This window comes from Gymnogyps californianus, chromosome 21, assembly GCF_018139145.2.
Source record: "Gymnogyps californianus isolate 813 chromosome 21, ASM1813914v2, whole genome shotgun sequence".
NCBI classification, from domain to species: Eukaryota; Metazoa; Chordata; class Aves; order Accipitriformes; family Cathartidae; genus Gymnogyps; species Gymnogyps californianus.
Genome location: NC_059491.1, coordinates 6409799 through 6428491, shown reverse-complemented (window position 1 = coordinate 6428491; position 18693 = coordinate 6409799). Strand labels below are relative to the sequence as shown.

Genomic DNA, 18693 nt, shown 5'->3' with positions numbered 1-18693 from the left:
CAACGTTTTTAAAACTTCAAAAGTCTTCCACTGCTTCTTCAGTGTGGTCCCAATACTGGGAGCTGACGAACAAGACATGAAAATGCCCAGTACAGTGCAAGAGGTTCAAAGCGCTGTATAAAATTAGGTTCTTTTATTGCCTAAATCCTTCAGTTTTGTAACAGTTTCAGTGTGCCCATTTTCAAAGTCTTTTCTGAAAATTACGTTCAAGTACAAATTTAATACACAGTTGTAAAAGGTTTCTTCATAGTAGAATTAAAGACCTGTTTGCCAGTTCTCAGTTCCAGAAATAATGTTAGTAAATCTCAGCTTTTGTGGAAGTTTAAAATTTGTATTTTTAAAATCTGTATCTCATCTGTAGTTGTAGAATAAATGCTATTCCAAAATACCCTTTTTCACTTTAAGGCCTCAGAAATAACTACTGCATTTAGCTTCTCTTGAGGTAGAATAGAATAGTTCAGTTGGGAGGGAAATACAGTGATCATCTAGTCCAACAGTATGTTTTTATGGCATAAAAGAAAAAAGTTATGCCTACTGTATGACTTCATTCGAATGTACTTCAGACACTGTATTGCATAGTCTGGTTGAATACAGACGCCACAATTGTCAGTTAAGTCACATACGTAAAATATAATTATGGGAAATGGGATCCTAAAAATCGACTTCCAAAACCAAAACACTCCCACTTGATTCAAGGAGAGCCTCTACTAATTTTCTGTAAGAGGTGGTTGGATCTTCAGCATCAAGCAAGGAGTGAAGCAGAACAGGATTTTCTGGTTCTGAAGTCTGAGTCAATTCCACTGTTGACAGATTATGCTATGCAATCATCAAGACAGAGTCCTTTTCCTGAGGTCAATGGGCGTGAGCTATCTGGCATACATACTTACATGGATCTTCTCTAATATTCACTGGAACACAGGGAAAAATATTTTGGGTTTATGGTTAACCTCAAAAATGAGGTCAGAATCAATCAGGGAACCATATTAAATCAGCCAGGACACAAAGATGAGAAACTTTAGAGCTGTCAATAAAAGGAACTTACTTCCTACTCCAAGATAACAACTATTTACTCTAGATTTTCTTTTCTAAAATAAAATGAACTATGTACAGCTAATGAAATGCTATTGTTTAGACATAATAGTTGTAATCTAGTAAAAAAAGCTCCTGTAAAAGATTTCACTCCTTGATATACTTAAGGTTGATTTGAGGAGTTTGATCCAATAATGAGCAAAAGCAAACTGTAATAATAAAAGAAATATCCAGGAGGATGAGGGTATATCCATGAAGATATGGGATAGGAAATTGAATGCAATAGTTTTAAAATTAAAATGAAATGGATAATTCGTTAGCATTGAATGAATGATAATTTAACTCCAGTCTCTTAGAAGTGCTGGTCACAGCCATGCTCTTGACAGGTGGCATACCTGAACCCAAATTATCATCACAAGAAGTCTCAGCAGAAAAATCGATGGCATAAAGTTAGAAAAATGTTCCTTTTCAAATCTGGTAAAGGTCTCTCTAGGGTATCACAGAAGAAAGGGAAGAGTTGGCCATTCAGTTTAAAAGAAAAAGCATTCAAATTTTTTTAAACTGCAAAGATCATCCTTTGACTCTCAAAGCTGACAAAACAGACTAAAAAAGTCAAAACCATCAGTGTCTATATTCATCTGAAATTTCAAGTCTCTGTAGGAATGCTACATTTAACATAACGTTTATTTTAGAAGATAAGGGGTTGTTTGATTAATTTTATCCATCAATCAATATACGTCTGTAATTTTCTTTAACTGGTTTTCATCCCCGCATCTTGAATACCCAGAGGAAACTTCTTTTCTTCTGGAAGTAAGTCTTGAAGTAAATTGTCCTCATTTTCCACTGAGATCTGAATTTCAGTTTCTTTTTTCAAGGGGTTTTCTTCTTTTGAAAGGGGAATTTCTTCCCCTGTTGGGGAATAATAGGGACCGTTTCCGTAATCCATGCTAGTTGAACTAGTCTGTTCTGGGAACTGGGAACTGCAGTCTGGACTACATACTTTAACAATACAAGTCACGTTCACCTGCGTTCCTCCGTTACCAGAATGTTCTGTCAAATAAACAGAAAACACATTAAACAAGGAAGAATGAACCCCAGAACAGGATGGTTGGATTCTTTATCCAGTTCTTTGACTTACAATAGACGCTAAATATCTTCTTGCTTCACTTAATTTAGGCAAGCTGGTGGAGTTGGTTCTGTAACATTTTAGCGGGTTTTTTGGTACCATAAAATTCACATCATCCCAGAAATAAAAGAGCCATAAAAATTAATAGAGAGCCCTGGATCACAGCCAACTCCCTACTCATCTGTTGCCATTTCAGATGTTTTTGACAATGTTCTTTTCTTACTGCTCCCTTTGGCTCTTTCTCCCACTCACACATAAGTGCCTGCCATCACACTGATCCCCTAGTCCGCAAATAACTTTTTCTCCGTTGAGGACACTCTCTTTACTGTCTCAGACTGACAAGTTAAGACAATGGCTTTTTCTTTTCAAAAGTTACTAAATACTCCCTCTGCTGAACATGAGTCCGATTTTTTTATCCTGCCATTTAAACTTCTGCTAAAGAGTCGTAATTGATAATCAAATTTCAAGAGGTTCTGGATCATTCTGATACATTCTTACCTGAACTCGCCGAGTTGTGTCTGTCTCCACTGTGAAGCTTACAACCTTCTGCAGCCGCATGTTGCTGAAATTCTTCTGTTTCTTTCTTTTCATTGTTCTTGTTACTGACTACACTGACTCTTGCTGATCCAGTTGGATTATTCAGGGAGCTACTGCTGGACCCAGAAGTTTCCAAGAGATGCTGTTCCTCCTGTTCAGAACTGCTGGAGTTTTGCGATCCTGTATTTCTTACTTTTTTGTCGCACTGCTTTTCTGTAGGGGAAAAAGGCTGGAATATTTGCAGAGAAATGCAAAACATTAATCTTTTTAAAAAACACTAACAAAGAACTGGTCAGTACTTAGGCAGCTAAAGAAACCACTGATAAAAGTGATTTGCATAGTGATGACTAAGTAAAATTCATATCAGCTCATTAGGCGTTCAACAAAATGAACCTGTCTCCTGAAGGCACCTAAAGTACTTCACCAATTACCTAGGGAACAAAGGCTCTAAAATCTGGTCTTCTGAACGACACCTGTGTTTTATTGCTAATATAGCCTAACATAAAGCGAGGATGGTTTATGTGGGTTATGCAAGGTACATCTTATACTCTAGCTCGGGGACCAAACCACCCCATTCTCACTCCAGTTGTCTTTCTGCTGTGCAGTTTTCTTCTACTTGTAATTAGATAAGACTGCATGATTTCTATATAACTTTTAAAGAAATGGAAAAAATGGAGAGAAAGGAGTGACACTCACCGAATCTGCTTCTGTAGTCGGTGGAGAGTATACAAGGGCTGCAAGTGAGGAAAGACAGTTCATTAGCACCCAAATTTGTTTCAGTTGCAAAAGCTGCTCTCTTAACTAGTCTGAGTGATATCCTCTGCTCCTGGAATAAACTCCAAATGTACATTTATTACACGCTGTTTGAAAATGTTGAAAGCTATATTGTATTAATTTTGTAAGGTGACTTAAATTTAGCCAGCAAGCAAAGAGGACTAGAAAAATAATTTTTCTCGTTTAGCTTCAGTGAGAAAAGGTACTGATGACAATAAACTACAGTCATGACTGTTTAATGATAACCTTTGATGATGTCTAATATTTGAATGATGAAGTACAAAATATTTAACAAGCTCCAGTAGGAGCACAACTGTTCTACAGTTGTCCAGTTCCACTAGGATGTTGTACGTTTAGACAATTACCTAAGGTCTGAGGAACAAGAGAAATTTGAATGGGACGTTTGCCTCACTGTATCCCTGTACTGAGATTACTTTCACCCCATGTGATTTAATAAAGATACTCTTATTCTAAATACATATGGAATTCCTGGAGGTTTTTTTTAATTCTATTTTTCTGTAGCCGCAAAGCTTATGTGATCAAGCTGATTTGCACGAGTTTTCTCTTAGTCTCTCTTCTATTGACCTTTGAACCTTTTTGCCAATTTCACCCCAATGTAACAGAGGAATGGTGTCAAAAGCTCCTCAGGGTTTCATGAAGATATAGGTTGCCAGCTAGTGATGCAGAAACCTGTAAATCATCACCTTGTCCCCTTGAGAAAAAAAAAAACCTCATACATTATTAGACACCAAAGAATCTCCACGTTAGTGATACTTCATCCATATCCAGCCATGAGAAAACCTTCAAAGAGAGCTAGCATCTTCTAAGACACTAACGGCAGTCAACCACTAGGCTCAAATGTAGGAAATAAGGTGACGCTCTTCTAATATTTACAATCTGCTTGTTTTCACTTCATGAATCTTACCTTTTTTTTTGGAGACTAAGCAATACCCCAAAATAGTGATTATCAGGACCAATAACAATGGTCCTGCTACTGATCCTGAAAATAAATAAAAAAGATAAATTATTTAGCAGGTTGATCTGACAAAGGATCTAATTAGAAAGAGGTAGTTTTGTAGTTTCTGTCCATGGCTACAAAAGCTAAATTTACAAGTATCAAGTGTGTCTGACATTCACATTTGATGCCTCTATTGTTGGATACCAAGGTCTCATTTCAGTCTCCACCACTTCATAAAATTGAATTTTCCTGTCCTGAAAAGCGAGGACAGACTTTTGGCCTCAGTCACAAAAGACATCTCTCTAGGCTAGCAACAGTTTGTGAAATACAAGCCCAGGCAGCCCAGAATGCTCCTAAACATATATGCCTTCTGGATAGGTTGTGAACAGGAGGGAATACATCCACACTTGTGAATGCTATCAGGACTTCCTGTCTCGGGAAAGGCTGCCAGAAGTCTCCAAAGACCTCTCACCAGGAGGTTTATGAAGTCAAGTTTGCCTCAGTCCAGAATCTAAGCTGGTTTCTACCAGCTCATTCATAGTAGCAATTCTCAGGAAATGCCTTGTATAATCTAGTTTGGGGCTTTTTAGAAACATTTCCAGAAGTACAAGGACTGTAGAATGCACTGGGGTAGCGCAGATGCACAGGTAAATATTACGCAACTCACTACAAGCAGTGTCATATTGAATTAATTCAGCTCTTCTGAGGTTCTGTTTGGGTACAGGTAATCGGTCTTGGAAAGAAACTCAGAACTAAATATAAACTTGCTTCCTAGCCAGACAAAAGTGACTTTAAATGAGCGAATAGCTCACCGATGATGTGAGACATGTCAGGTACAGAGTTTAAAATGACAGGTCGAGTTATTATTTCAGGTTTGTTGGAAGCTGAGCTTTGGGTCAGGAGCACGTTCATAATAGTGTGAGGTAGAACTGTGGCAACTGCTGTTCCGGAGTCGCTGCAAACAGTGTCATTCATGCTGTTTCCAGGAACAGCCACTGATTTACAACTGCAAGAAACAAGAAGAGAAGTTAGGAAAGAAAGCAACCCTGTGCACAGTTAAGGTTGCTATTAGGCAGAAACACTGGCTTACACTGTATGTGGTATACAGCTGGTATCGTAAGATTCCTCATGTGAAAAAGTGCCAGGAGGACAAGGTTTACATTCTGTATCTGTGCTCTCTGTCCCTTTAAACAAATAGAAAAACTCCAGTTAGTCATCTAGTGAGAAACAAGAGTGAATAATCAAGGTCTGCGGTACAGATCCTGGAAGTGATATAAAGGCAGTACACAAAATACAGTCTTTAACTGTCACAGAAGAGATTCATTTGAAACACCCAACCCAAACACAAATCAGAAGATTAATTGGCTGTTAGTTTGGTGCCCTTAATAGTCTTTTTCAAAGACTGCAGAAACCCACCAAAAGGTTAAAACGTGGTACTGCAGACAAAGTTGAGCTTTTTCACTAGTCCCTTACAGACTGACCACCTATTCCATTCTGTCGGGAGCTCTGTATCTTTTCAAATGATTCTTAATTTCTTAAAAATATTCAGTGTTCCACCTCTTTGAATATTATTTATCATCTTGAGACAGCTACATTATTAGAGTAGTGAATTTCATTATCTAATAAAACCAGATTAATTCTGCAGGACAGAATAGAGTCATCGTTATTTACTGTAACCAAAATTCAACGTGAAGCCCTGTTTCAAGGATTTAAGGAGGAATTAAGTGGTCTTGAATCTGAGTCACTTGTATAGAATAAATTGCACAGTACAGCAAAACAAAGGAAGATTAAGTTGGATTGAGGAACTTTATGATATATGGTAGTAACAGATTGCAACATGTTGTCCTTTTGGATATGCCTCTTGAGAATGCTTTTGCTCTAGTTACTGCCTACTTGCTAAGATAATGCTTGCACTAAAAAGAATGCATAACTGTAGGGAATTAAAGGACCACATTCCTGTAATTCACTGAGTTAGAGGCAGATTCAGAAATATTTATAGACTATTAATGCAAAAAATAACCCTCTTCATACAGTAAAACTATTTTGTGTGTAGAATGTTCAGAATTAAATTACCTCTTCTGGAAACTCGATAACCTTTTCCACACTTTTTATGCACTTTACATATTTTGCAGTAGTCATATATTTTCGAAATGCAGTACTCATTGGGTGGGCAGCTACAGATTCTGTCCTGTGACTTAGTGCATGTTTGATTCTGCACAAATCCTGTTTTTAAAACAAAAATAAAGCAAGATGTCATTAGCAACATTTAAAACCATAGCCTGCAATGTTTCAAGTGAATATGAGGTGATGTTCACATACCACAACTTGAAGACAATTTTGCAGCTTCTGGCTAGTATACCATCATAAAACAAATACGTTATATGGCCCAACATCTACATTTTTGGAAGAGTTTCCTCTCTCTCTCTCCAGGAAAGGATAAATTTGCATCTGTAGAATGCACACTTGAAACTCTGTACCTGCAGTTGCATTATATTGTCTCATAACCATAAATATGCACATTTGTGTTACCTGTGTTCATCACTGCAGTATCTGGGGGCCATACTAAGATTTGTAGTCTATGGAGATCATGCAACTGTGTTTAAAGTGATTGGAGACCTTACTACAGACATTTTGATACTGTAATTAACCAGCTTTGTAGGATTATCTATTTAGATGAGACCAAAGGTCCTTTGAACAACTTAGACTGTATCCTTAAAACTTACTTGGCAGTGAGTCAAGTAGATAATTTTCTACACCGGGTTGCATTAGAAATGATGGGCAACAGTATGACTGAATTTGTTAATGCATGTGATCTATTAGACCAATGTACAGATCTTGGTACAACGTACTACCTTATATACTGTTAAGCTGCTTTAATGAACTGAACCAGCATGCTCTCAGTGACTATGCTGCTTTGTAAAAGAAATAAAAATAATATAGGAATATCACAACTGGTGTTTGCTGCTGTCAGTTCAGCAGACAAACCGAGAAATGACTGGATGCTGGAAATGTAATTATCCATTTACCGCTCTGCAAGTCAAGTCTTAAGCTCCCTTGGGTGGAGCGCATAAGCAGGAAGTTATTCTGCTGATGACATCTGGATCTATTTTAGTGATGCAATGCCTTAGTTTCCAAGAATATAAGATTGGTGTCACATTCTTAGGACTTAGAAAGAAAAAGAGGGAGGGCCCCCTGCAAGACTTTTCCCTGATTCTTTTCCCCGATTCTTTTCCCCAAATCTTATGAGTACCAAAAGCATGAGAATGGGACTATACAGGTGATAGACAAAACCTCCTAGTTTTCTTAGGAGAAAAGACTAGGTTAAACCAAGCCCACTCTTTGAGCAGGCTGATAAAGTCACAAATGCCTCTTCAATAATTCAAGCCTACCTTTCCTGCAGGGTGGTGAGCAGGCAAAGCACTGAGGAGACCGATTCCAGATTGCCGTATACGTGTTAGGTCTACAGGGACTGCACTTCGTGTCCGCAGCGTGACTGCAGCTCTCTGTCTTATACTGGCCTATTAAAAACAAAACAAAACAGAGAAAGCATCTCATTGGAAAAGATCAGTAGGAATTGTTTAAGGTAAGTTTCATTCTTAGCTGTAGAAACCCCTTCCCTTCACTGCCACAATCAGATTGGTAATGTATACCAAGCAAGTATTGATTTAAAGGAGGGCTGCATGTATATACAGGGAAACTCTGATTTCTTTTATGTTACTCATGTTTGACCCCTTCTCCTACACTCAGTTCAGTGAATTCCAGCCATGTTCAAAACAAGGTGGCCTCAATCCTGAGCAAAACCCCTCAGCATATACTTAGATGCAGCTACCACAGTACATAAAACAAACTTTTTACCCTCATAGAAGCTGTTTTGGGGTGAAACACAGGATGGTGTTTCATGCCAAAAGTCAGGCACGTGCTAGAATGATGTGTCTGGGTGAGGTCCTTACTACCTTTACAGGCAGCAAGTGAAGAAGGCATAATAAAGTATTATCACAAACAGACCTGAATTAGAACTTCACCACTTGTCACTACTGAAGGGACATGAGCTCACTCTTTTTGCTTCACCTCTTCAGCCAGCCCTAACATTGTCAGCCAGCCCTAACAGATCAAAGCAATGAGTTTCTGAAGCTGCTGGCATTCCAGACAAAATCAAAAGCTATCAAAGGTAGTTTCTCCAATGCTTCTCACCAACAACAGAGTTCAGTGCAGTGGTGGGAATAAGGAAATATGAGCTCCAACATATCTGTTTTGGAGAAAGGAAAACATCTCAGTTGCCATTTCCCGCTTGCTTGAAAGGAGGAAGAAGATAAAAGTCAATGTCTCATATCCTGTACAGAAATATCCTGGAAAATATACTCAGAAGGCAGGAGTAACACTGAAAGTCTTTGGAGAATCTCTGTTCACCAAAAGATGGGGCCCCGGAGGTGAGCCATAGGAATTATTTCCAAAGACACTGTTTTTCCATGTAGTTACTTGAAGCTTAAAATTCTGCCTCCCACATCCTGCTAATGATTAGGCTTCAATTTTTGATAAATTATAGTAAAAAAATTCAATTCATAATAACAAAAAAAAGGATTTTAGACTTCCTACAACTTGTTGAGAGTTTGTTATTCTGAAAAATTAAAATTAAGGAGAAATAGACTGAACAGTACATACCACAACAGAAAAAGGTTTTACCTATGAATTATCATCTTTCATCCGTTGTGTTTTTAACAAAGGAAGTTTGACAGATCTATCTAGACATTTTCGGTTAATTCAAGCAACTGTGGCTGCTTCAGCATATATTGATTTCCTGCTTAAATTTCCGGATCTCTCTGACAGGAACTCAGCATTTATGGAGACAAATTTTGTTTGCTCAGCATGTAATGAGAAAAAAAAAGGCAGTTTTTTGCTGTGTCTAATGTAATAATATAATGACAACTTGTTGCAAAAACTCTGTTATTAAAATATGCAAACGGCATTACTACCCCCCAAAAAAACCAAACCCACACACCCACCTTTCTGCAGCCAACAACTTTTGCTAACAAAAGATCACTAGTCATTATCACTGGAGTGTAAGACTTGACACCTCAAAGCAGACAGTTTCTGTAGTCTTGTACCCAGCCTCTGATAGTGGTCTGCAGTGTCTGATTTACAGTAAAAGACAACAAAACTCCCTTAATGAGCAATTACAGATTAACCTGTCCAATGGAAAGCACCTTATATAAGTGATATTATCAAAGTACAGAAACTAAGCTCTACCTCATGCCTTGTTTTACAATATATTTGTTATTAGTGGGCTTGGGTCTGACACGTGTTGTCTAATTTTTGTTATTCCCTCAGTGAGCTGTTGCTCCCCCCTCAGCGTTCACTTAAAAATACTTCAATCAAAACACCATGCAAAGCTCAGCAGCCTACCTCCTGATAAGCCCCCGCCAGGTTAACCTTGTAAGAGAATTCCAATTCTGATGAACAGTGTGCCTCTTTCGCAGATGTTTTTACAGTCACAGCATTTTATTGTCTTCCAGCTAGAGTGCATTACAACAGCAAAAATCTGATGTTCTTCAGATGTATAAATAATCAAAATGTACTATGCTTATCTGAAAATTGACTGAATTTGGCTATGTAAAGTAATAGTTTGAATTATAACCTACCTGGAGGGCACTGGCTGCAACATTTATTAAGTCCTTCTTCATAGAATTCAGTGCTGGGATCTTTGCATTTTGCAAACTGTGGTGTATAAGGCAATGAATATTCCTAGGAGAAATTAATGGAAAATCATGAGTCACAAGTCCATTCCAACCCTAAAGTAGAGATTTAAGAGAGACAAACACTTGAAGATCAGTGCAATTATAACCATCTTCCTTTCCAAGGCGCTGATGTAGGCCTGATGAAACAGAAAGCAGCAGATGCCACAAAGCTGAAGGAGAATGCACAGCTTATAAGCTACTTGAGACCATTTAGAGGTTCCTCTGTTTTTCAAAGATCTGTCACAATGAACAAAGTGATTTCTCCAGGTTTTACTGTCAAAAGAATGCAATGGAACTATGGGATTAGCATCACACCTGGTCACTACTGCATCCCCTAAACCAAAGGGCTAAGTACCTATTCTCAGTTGCCATGATTCAAACAACCTTTGACAAAATGCAGTGAACCTAAATTCTTACCTGTGGGTTTGCGGGGAGAAGCATTTTGCAAAGCGGCTATGTTAAAAATGATACCTTCTTATTTAGTAGGTCTAATCCCTATACACATTTAGAGCTCTATCTGAAAACTAAAAGATTGACTTTGCTACTTCTTAATTCCCTTAGGCCTCTCGAGCTGCTGGAAGAGGGAGCTGTGGGTCTAGCACTACTGCAATGCTTGAAGGAATCTTTCTGTTTTCATCAGTGGGTCCAAAGGACACAGGACACTAAGTTCAATTCTCTATTGCGCTTATGTTCATTATGCCCTCACTTACACCCATGCAATATCCAGGCAAGATAACCCGTCCCTTCAGTCAAAGAACCTGTACTATTAGAACTGTTTCACCAAAGGAAAGGAAAAAAGGTTTTTATCATTCTAGATACTTTGTGATTCCTTTCCGAATGAGAAAGGCCTTGATGTTTTGAAAACAATGTCTCCAAAAACTGCATTGCTGCTTCTGAAAAGGAGCAACTGGCTACAAGACTTAAACCTACCTCATATGGCAGGTCAAATGTGTAAGAAACAGTCATGAAATACAGTGTACCTAATTTTCAGCTCACATCAATCAGCACAGCTCAATGACTTCAATGAACAAGTGTCAAAACATTTGAGGACCTGCCATCAGTTTTCAAAGGGAAAAATATACTCACTCAAAAGAAAAAGGCTAATGTTAGGTAGTACCAGTGTAGGAGTTTCCTGCTAGATCAGAAAGATGCTGTTCAGAAAGTATGTGACACTGCTCAGTTTTCTGCAGTCTGAAGAGATTGCTCCATGTGCAATATACACAGATTTAGAGAAGTACTTTAAAAGTATTGTTAAAAAGAGAAATCAAAACAGGAACAAGCTCTTTGGAGGCCGGTAATGAAAATATCCTTCCTCCTTACTGAAAAAACATGTTGATTACCTATTGTGTCTTCACATTACTGACAAAGTAGACTAACATTTCCCACTCTTAACAATTGCTTAAAGGAAACCCAACATTTTCTTATGCAGCTTGTTGAAATATTTTACCTCTTATCTAGCTGTATATCAGAAACCGGATTTCACCCATCTACTCAATGGTCACTGTCAAAAAGAGCCTTTCCTGAGAATGTGAAGGCAGAGAAAGGCCTTCTTGAGTTTCAGTATTCATTTGAGAAAAGAAAAAAGGCAGGCAAACTATTTAAGTAGAAGTTTCACTGCTCCTATTTAAAACACTGTGAAAGATGGTAACACTGACCAGACATCGGGACAATTCAGATCTCTTCTGATCAGTCAGTTGAGTTAAAGACTCAAAATCAGGGAGACTGGGGATGGGTTTCACCAATACCAGCCCCATTCTCTCACAGCCAGATCAACAAGAAACAATCAAGATGGAAACTGAAGAAACTGTTAATGCTGGACTTGGTATTATACCCTCATAGGATGGGCAATGATAAACCATACCATTTGCAAATGTGAGCTGACACTAAAATCTCATGAAGGAGAAGAAAAGGGGTCTGCTCTCATCAAAAATATTTTTCATTTAAGTTACTTTGTTTATTAAAAGAAGAAAGATCAAGTGTTGTCGTCACATTTTTGTAGTCACTATGATTAACTTCATTAAAACAAGCACTTGAGAGTCTTTTTAAAACGTAAAACTTCACTGCAAGAGCAGACACAGAAAAAAAAAGGGAAGAAATACAATAAACCGCATCACAAGTTATCCTGCTGGTGAGGCTTCCTGGCAAAAAATGTTCTTATCTCATCCTCTGCATTGTCTGTTGTAAATACTGCCCTGCGAGTTAAAGACACAGGAAAACCTGTTGGTTGATGGGTTCACATCTACGTCTCTTAAGTTGTGCTTGAAAGGATATCTCTACTGTCTGATACAATCTCCCTGAAATTTTATCTGATGCGCTGCGGCTCTCAGTGACATACAATTGACAATTTCTTCGCAACTGTCCTCAAAGAACATTATGGGAAACTAAAAGGGACTTCTAACTCACTTAGATACAATTTATATACACACATGAGCTCAGCTTTGCTTGCACTGGAAGGATGCCATTAATTTCAGTAGTTACTTCCAATGTAAACTAGTTTAATCAAAGCTGTCAAGGCCAGCAGTCAAATCTCCTACTCTGTCAGAGGAAGTGTAGGCCTCTTACTAGGTATAAAACTCTCCTGGATTTCTTGGCTACTAAAGAAGACCTCACTTTTTCTAGCCATCTCACCAATTTTAAGGTCTGAGTTGGGCAGTACAATATTTGTATCTGGCATCCAGATCCATTGGCTACTTTGGACTGAAAGACTGATGCGTAGGGGCCAGATTCTATTGCACAATCTTTGCATTTTTTACTGTTTGTATCTCTCCTAAGTCCTTATTTTGTCTTCTGCTTTTACTGTGATTCAATGTTCTGTTAGCAGATTGTGTGAAGGAAAACTAACCTGACGCTGCATCTTTGCACTATAGCCTTAGAACTTCTCAGATTAGGTAGTAGTGTCTAATGGCAGCAGACTTTTAAGATATTTATACAGACAAAATGAAGACTTTGGAAGAATTCATTTGATTTGACAGGTACCAGTAGAAGTAAAATGCCTCATCTATCTAGCAGCAGAGATACAAACATTATTAAACATGAAATTTAGTCTAGCTTTATGCACATCAGTCAAATTACGCAATATATTTTGGCACAGAAATGGGTAAACTATGCCTTTGACTACACAACTCACTAGGGAGATTTTTGCAATGCCTGTGTGTTAAGCAATAACTAAGAAGTTACATGCAAAAAGTCAATGACTCAAGGCTCTCCAGAGTCCCTGCATTGTTTGAATCATCTTCCCATCTGCACTACAGACATCCAGTAGATAGGTGACCTAATTTGTCACCGGAGAGCAGTGGGCTAACAGCAGTCTCCATACCAACCGAGAGGTTAGTACAGACTCTTCGAAATACGTATGCACGAGCACAACTGTTTCCAAGAGTCCCTATATCCTACCCACTGGAAGATAAAACTAGCAGAGAACATGCCTGTACCTCATGATTTTCAGGCCTGCAGCTGCATCTGTGCTGTGTGGAGCAGCACTAGTGAAGGGAAAGGGCCTGCGGGCTGTCCCCTCCCACACAGTCGTACAGAGGTCAACCACAAGTGAGACCCTAATGTCTGTACCAGAGCTGAGCCCGAGTCATCGACTACAAAACAAGATTTGGATTCAGACTTCTTCCAAATGAGAAGGGCTTGATCCAATGCACCAACCTGGCTCTACCTATTGGTGAGGAAGTCCAGGTCTCATCTATTCACAGCACGTCACAATGTAATGCTTCCCTATGTGCTGAAGATTAATTATAATGAACATATTTTCCTTTAATTCCTGCCTTACAGCTTGTTCCTATATTCTTGGACTTTATATGTAATTAAATTTAAGTATCATCAATAATAGAAATAACACGTTAAAATAATGGATGAATATATATATATTAATCCATTCACATAACATTCATTTTCACTCAAGGAGGCCATTTAAACAAAGATATTTAAGCACATATTGTAATCCTAATTCACATGTCTACATTTTTATTGGTGTCCTTTTCATACAGTTGCCTTCTTCAAACTTAAGCCGTCAAACAAAGGAGTCTGAACAGGAACTACCTCTGGCGTATAATGTTCTTTATGCATATGAAACCACAATGAAGTCACCAAGGACTCTGACGTAAAAATCTGTTGCTATGGAAAGGACTTGAGGTAAAGAGATACTGTTTGCTGAGCTACCGAACCTACTGAAGACAGGAAAAAACAGAATTCTGTTTAAAATATTTAAACTGGTCATTTACAAAAACAGTTCTGTTGAAGATGAGTCATCAGATAACAGCAAGTGTCACCAAAATCAGCTGGAGTTGTATCAGGCTGTACCAACTATACTCAAATCATAAAGCTTCTTTTAAAGCTGCTTTCCTGCAAATATCTCTCTCAGATTACGGGTCCATTATGTGAATTGTTCTCCCATCCTATATTGTATTTTACTTCTGTAAAGCAGGAGTCCTTGCATAGCCACACACAAACACGATTTACAACTCCACGTTCCCCCTCCCTGAGAAAACTATCTTTTTGCTTACTGTTAGGGATTCTACTTCATTGCCACTCACCACCATAATATGAAAACATTTTCCCAGAATGAGATGGCAGGAGGCTGCATAGAATATGGAAGCTATTCACAACACGCAAAAATTATAGAAGCAAGTCAAAGTTTGTAGAAAGACACAGAATATTTTATTATGTATGTATTTGGAAAAACATACACATTTTCAGGAATATCAGCTCTTCTGTTTCAAAACTTTAGGCTTATGTATCCGAAAGTTGGTCTGTTTTCCCAAAGGTTGCCCTAATAAAAGATACTATCCACTAAATCAAGATCTGACACAACAACAGGCACTGTCAAAGCTGATGAGCCTTAAAATCTACAGTTTCCCTGTAGAAAGTGAAGATACTCAGGCAAATAAGGGGTGAAAGCAAGAGGAATAACAGATTGCAGGCCTGAGAGGCAGGAAGACAGGCTGTATCCTCATCACTTGTCAGAGAAGGGCAGGTGATGAGCAAGTTCCCAAGAAAGGATCAGCAAGTCAAGACTGGCCCCATTAGGTTTGACCTTACGTGGAAACATCCTAGAAGACGCACCTAAGGGAGACAGGGTGATACCTCACATTGAGAGCAGAGCAGGAACGGAGAAGCTATGTGAGCCTTACGTGTAAAGATGGCAGATGAAGAACCTTCCCAAGATGCCCCAGGTGTACCAGCCAAAGACATTGCCAGAGGGGATAACTCCATTCCATCTAGGCCAAATACCAGAATTGGCCTTTTTCTATTATTTTGAAACAAATTATTTTCTTGGGATGGTGTTGCTTGTATCACAGATGGCTTTTGCAATGCTCTCTTAAGACTTGCAGTCATCATGAACTTTGATGCAACAACCACAAGTGTGGATATGTACAACAGCAAAGCTGCAGGTCACCCACAGCCCTCCTAGCTCCAATCATAAAAAAGCAGGGACATCTGAGCAGTCTGCTCAGTTTTATTTCAGTATTTTTCCACAAGATCTCCTTTATGCTCATCCTTTTGCAGTTCAGAGTATGTGCGTGGTTATCAACACACCTTCCATGTACCAGCAGCATTCCCCTACAACCACTCAGCAGCATCCAGAGGATGATCTTCTCTGCACACATCAGCAACTACACTGCAGAGCACACTGCGCTGCTTTGCAAAGGACAATTATTTAGATTTGAGGCTATTGAGAAAGTTTCTATTAAAAATATCTGGTGACAGAGTTGTTCAAAATGGCAAAAATGTTCAGTCCCTGTGAGTAACACAGGGACTGAGGCTAGAAGCTTTCAGATAATTTCAGCTGAATGAGAAAAACCAAGAAATAGTGTCACTCAAGAACTATTGCTTTGCCAGTTTCTCTCCCTCAAAAATAAAATAAGTTTTCTTTAACTGATCACTTTTTAAAACTGATATAACAGGCAGGTTTTTTCCAGCTCTGTAGCAGATGTGGTATTTCTGAAACTACTGGTGGTTTTTTTTTTTCTCATTTATATATGGACTTTTCTTTGGTTTGTCACAATGCAAAAAGTGATGCCAAAAGTTTCCTTCATGATTTCCATCATTATGTTTAGGTCATGTTTAGGGTGAGAGGAGAGTTAATTCCTTTTGAATCAAAGCCATTTGTTCAGCAAGAAGCATGACAAAACTTTACGCTTAAATTTTGGTGATAAGGTCTGCTACAATTCTGAGACTCTCCCTTCTTTACCTGCTCTACCCTATCCACTCCAAGGTGTTCAGTAAATCAGGTTCAAAATGCTGTCACCTTATAAACCAGGGCTGCATTCAAAATGAGTGAGAAGCAGTTAAAAGAATTAATTTAATATATTATCAACCCACTATAGCACCCAGTACTCCTTAAAAGATCATTGTGTAATTCCAGGTTCAATATACATTCCGACATCCTCACCTGGTTTCACTGAACCTTTGTCTTATCAAGGCTAAATTAATATGATTAAATAAACATGTAAACAACATACACATCCCACGAAAAAGCAATGACCTGGACATCTCAGCAACATTTCCATATTTATCTTCACAATCCAGGACACTTTAAAATCAGATAGAAAAATGCTATCAATATACCAGTAAAGCATGCACACGAAGTCAAATAGATCCCATCAAGCTCTTTGGTTTAAACAGTTAAAAGCATTCGTTGCCAAATAGTGGTAGAGCTGGATGTAAAAGAGAACAGTCACAGCTGCAGCACATCAGGTCTTAGATGTAAATTAAAGGGCTTTTCTATGTAAATAGGGAATAGTTTTAGGGATCCAACAGAGCACAACAAGCTCTTCCTGTTTAAACAACGGTGTAAAATACATACAGATTTACACTCTGCACTTGCCAGGATACTCACAGTTGTTGCAAATACTCAAAACGAGCCTGAAAAATCAACCCATTTCTAATGAAAATCCAGGAAAAACGATTAGTCATTGCTTTGGGAAGCCAGGAAATAACAACGACGTAGCCAAAGGGAGCAGGATGAGCTTTAAAGAAGTCTAAGAGTGGGACTTGAGGCTCCTGCAGAGATCACACCGAGTTCAGTACAAGCAGAGGGAGACAGATAACTCAAGGGACTGCAGGAGTAACAGTAAAACGATGCCCACTTGCATTACACCTCTGCAAGCATAACGGTAAGACGGTGCCCACTGGCGTTACACCTCTGCGAGCATAACGGTACGACGATGCCCACTTGCATTACGCCTTGCATGACACCAGGCGCGCTCCCGCTTTGCAACCATTACGATCACAAAAGCCGCTCGATACCGCAGAGCGGCGGGCAGCCCCCCCCCCCCCCCCGCCAGGCCACCGCAGGGGCTCCCCGCCGCCCCGCACTCACCCGGCCGCCCGCGGCGTGGAGGAGCGCGGCGAGGAGCGCCCAGCGCGGCCCCATCCCGCCGCCGAGTGAGGCCGCCGGCGGGCGCGGGGCGGAGCTGGCGGCCGCCCGGCAGCGCCCGGGACCGGCCTGGCCCCGGCAGGGGGGCGGCGCGGGGGCACCGCCCCACGGCCGGCGGCATCGCGGAGCCGCGTTAAATGTCAGCCCGAGCGCGATTTGCCAGGTCGGACAGCGGTGTTGCCTGCTGGCCGGACATAAAAGTTACTTCAAGTATCTTGGAAGAGACTCTCCGCATGTGTAAAGGGTCTCTTCGGTCGTATTTATGCTCCGTTAGCCCCAAAATATCAACTTGCCTTTTGCAGCATTCTAGCATTCCTTAATACCCACCGTACCACTGCACGATGTTCACTCACGTCTCCTACAGACTACCGGGATGGTATAGAGCGACCTTAATGTACATTCAGACCTGCTCTGCTCTTGAGAAAAACTCCAGTCAACTAATAGCTTTGTAAGTTTTGAATGGCTCTCTTGCAAAAATATTTTTTCTGCAACTGATACACGTACTGAAATTACCAACAATGAAACATTTACATACCAGACACGAAAAGTGTGGCTATGGCTTAAAATCCATGTTATTTTTAATTCAAGGATTACCAGCGTTATTAAACTAACCAACTATAATACATCTAGCAGGTTGCAATGCATATGATTCATCTAGAAAGCTGTTCCAGTAAAAAAGATTAATTTATATACAGAGCTGAAATACACAATTAGCTGTCACTACAGAACATCCTTTAACAATCACAGCCAGGTGAATGTGGTTATTCACAGTTTGTGGATACACAAATTGGTGTTCTCTAAAATGAAAAAGAAGTTCCTATATTTTTCTAGAATGAAGCGTATGCACTGGAAAACAATGAACTATCCTGACTGGAAGTGAGGAAAGGGTGACCAGTATTTGTCCTACACAGTTTTTTCTTCTTCCTTGCATTGCTGTTTTATGTCAGCACTTGGGGACTTGACCTTCTGTTCCACAACAAGCACTTAAACCAAAAAATGTTAATTCTGTTTCCTTCTTCACCTCACATAACTGCTGCTGACATGGCAATTACTGATGGCCAAAAGAAATTTCCATCTGAGCATTAGGAGCAGCTTATCTTCTGAATGAAACAAAACAAGTACAAACACAGAAATACACAGAAAGGATCCACTA

General features: G+C 39.4%; 1 protein-coding gene across 1 annotated transcript; it reads right to left on the bottom strand.

Moving 5' to 3' along the window:
• Positions 1–1553: 1553 nt before the first annotated feature.
• TNFRSF1B (TNF receptor superfamily member 1B) lies at positions 1554–17537 on the bottom strand. The gene is made up of 10 exons (XM_050909574.1): positions 17484–17537; positions 10061–10163; positions 7814–7942; positions 6498–6647; positions 5515–5608; positions 5237–5430; positions 4392–4466; positions 3389–3426; positions 2654–2921; positions 1554–2079 (listed from the first exon to the last, which is right to left on the bottom strand). The coding sequence occupies exons 1-10, from the start codon at positions 17535–17537 to the stop codon at positions 1781–1783; spliced, it is 1404 nt and encodes a 467-aa protein (XP_050765531.1). The 3' UTR covers positions 1554–1780.
• Between the last annotated feature and the right edge of the window lie 1156 nt (positions 17538–18693).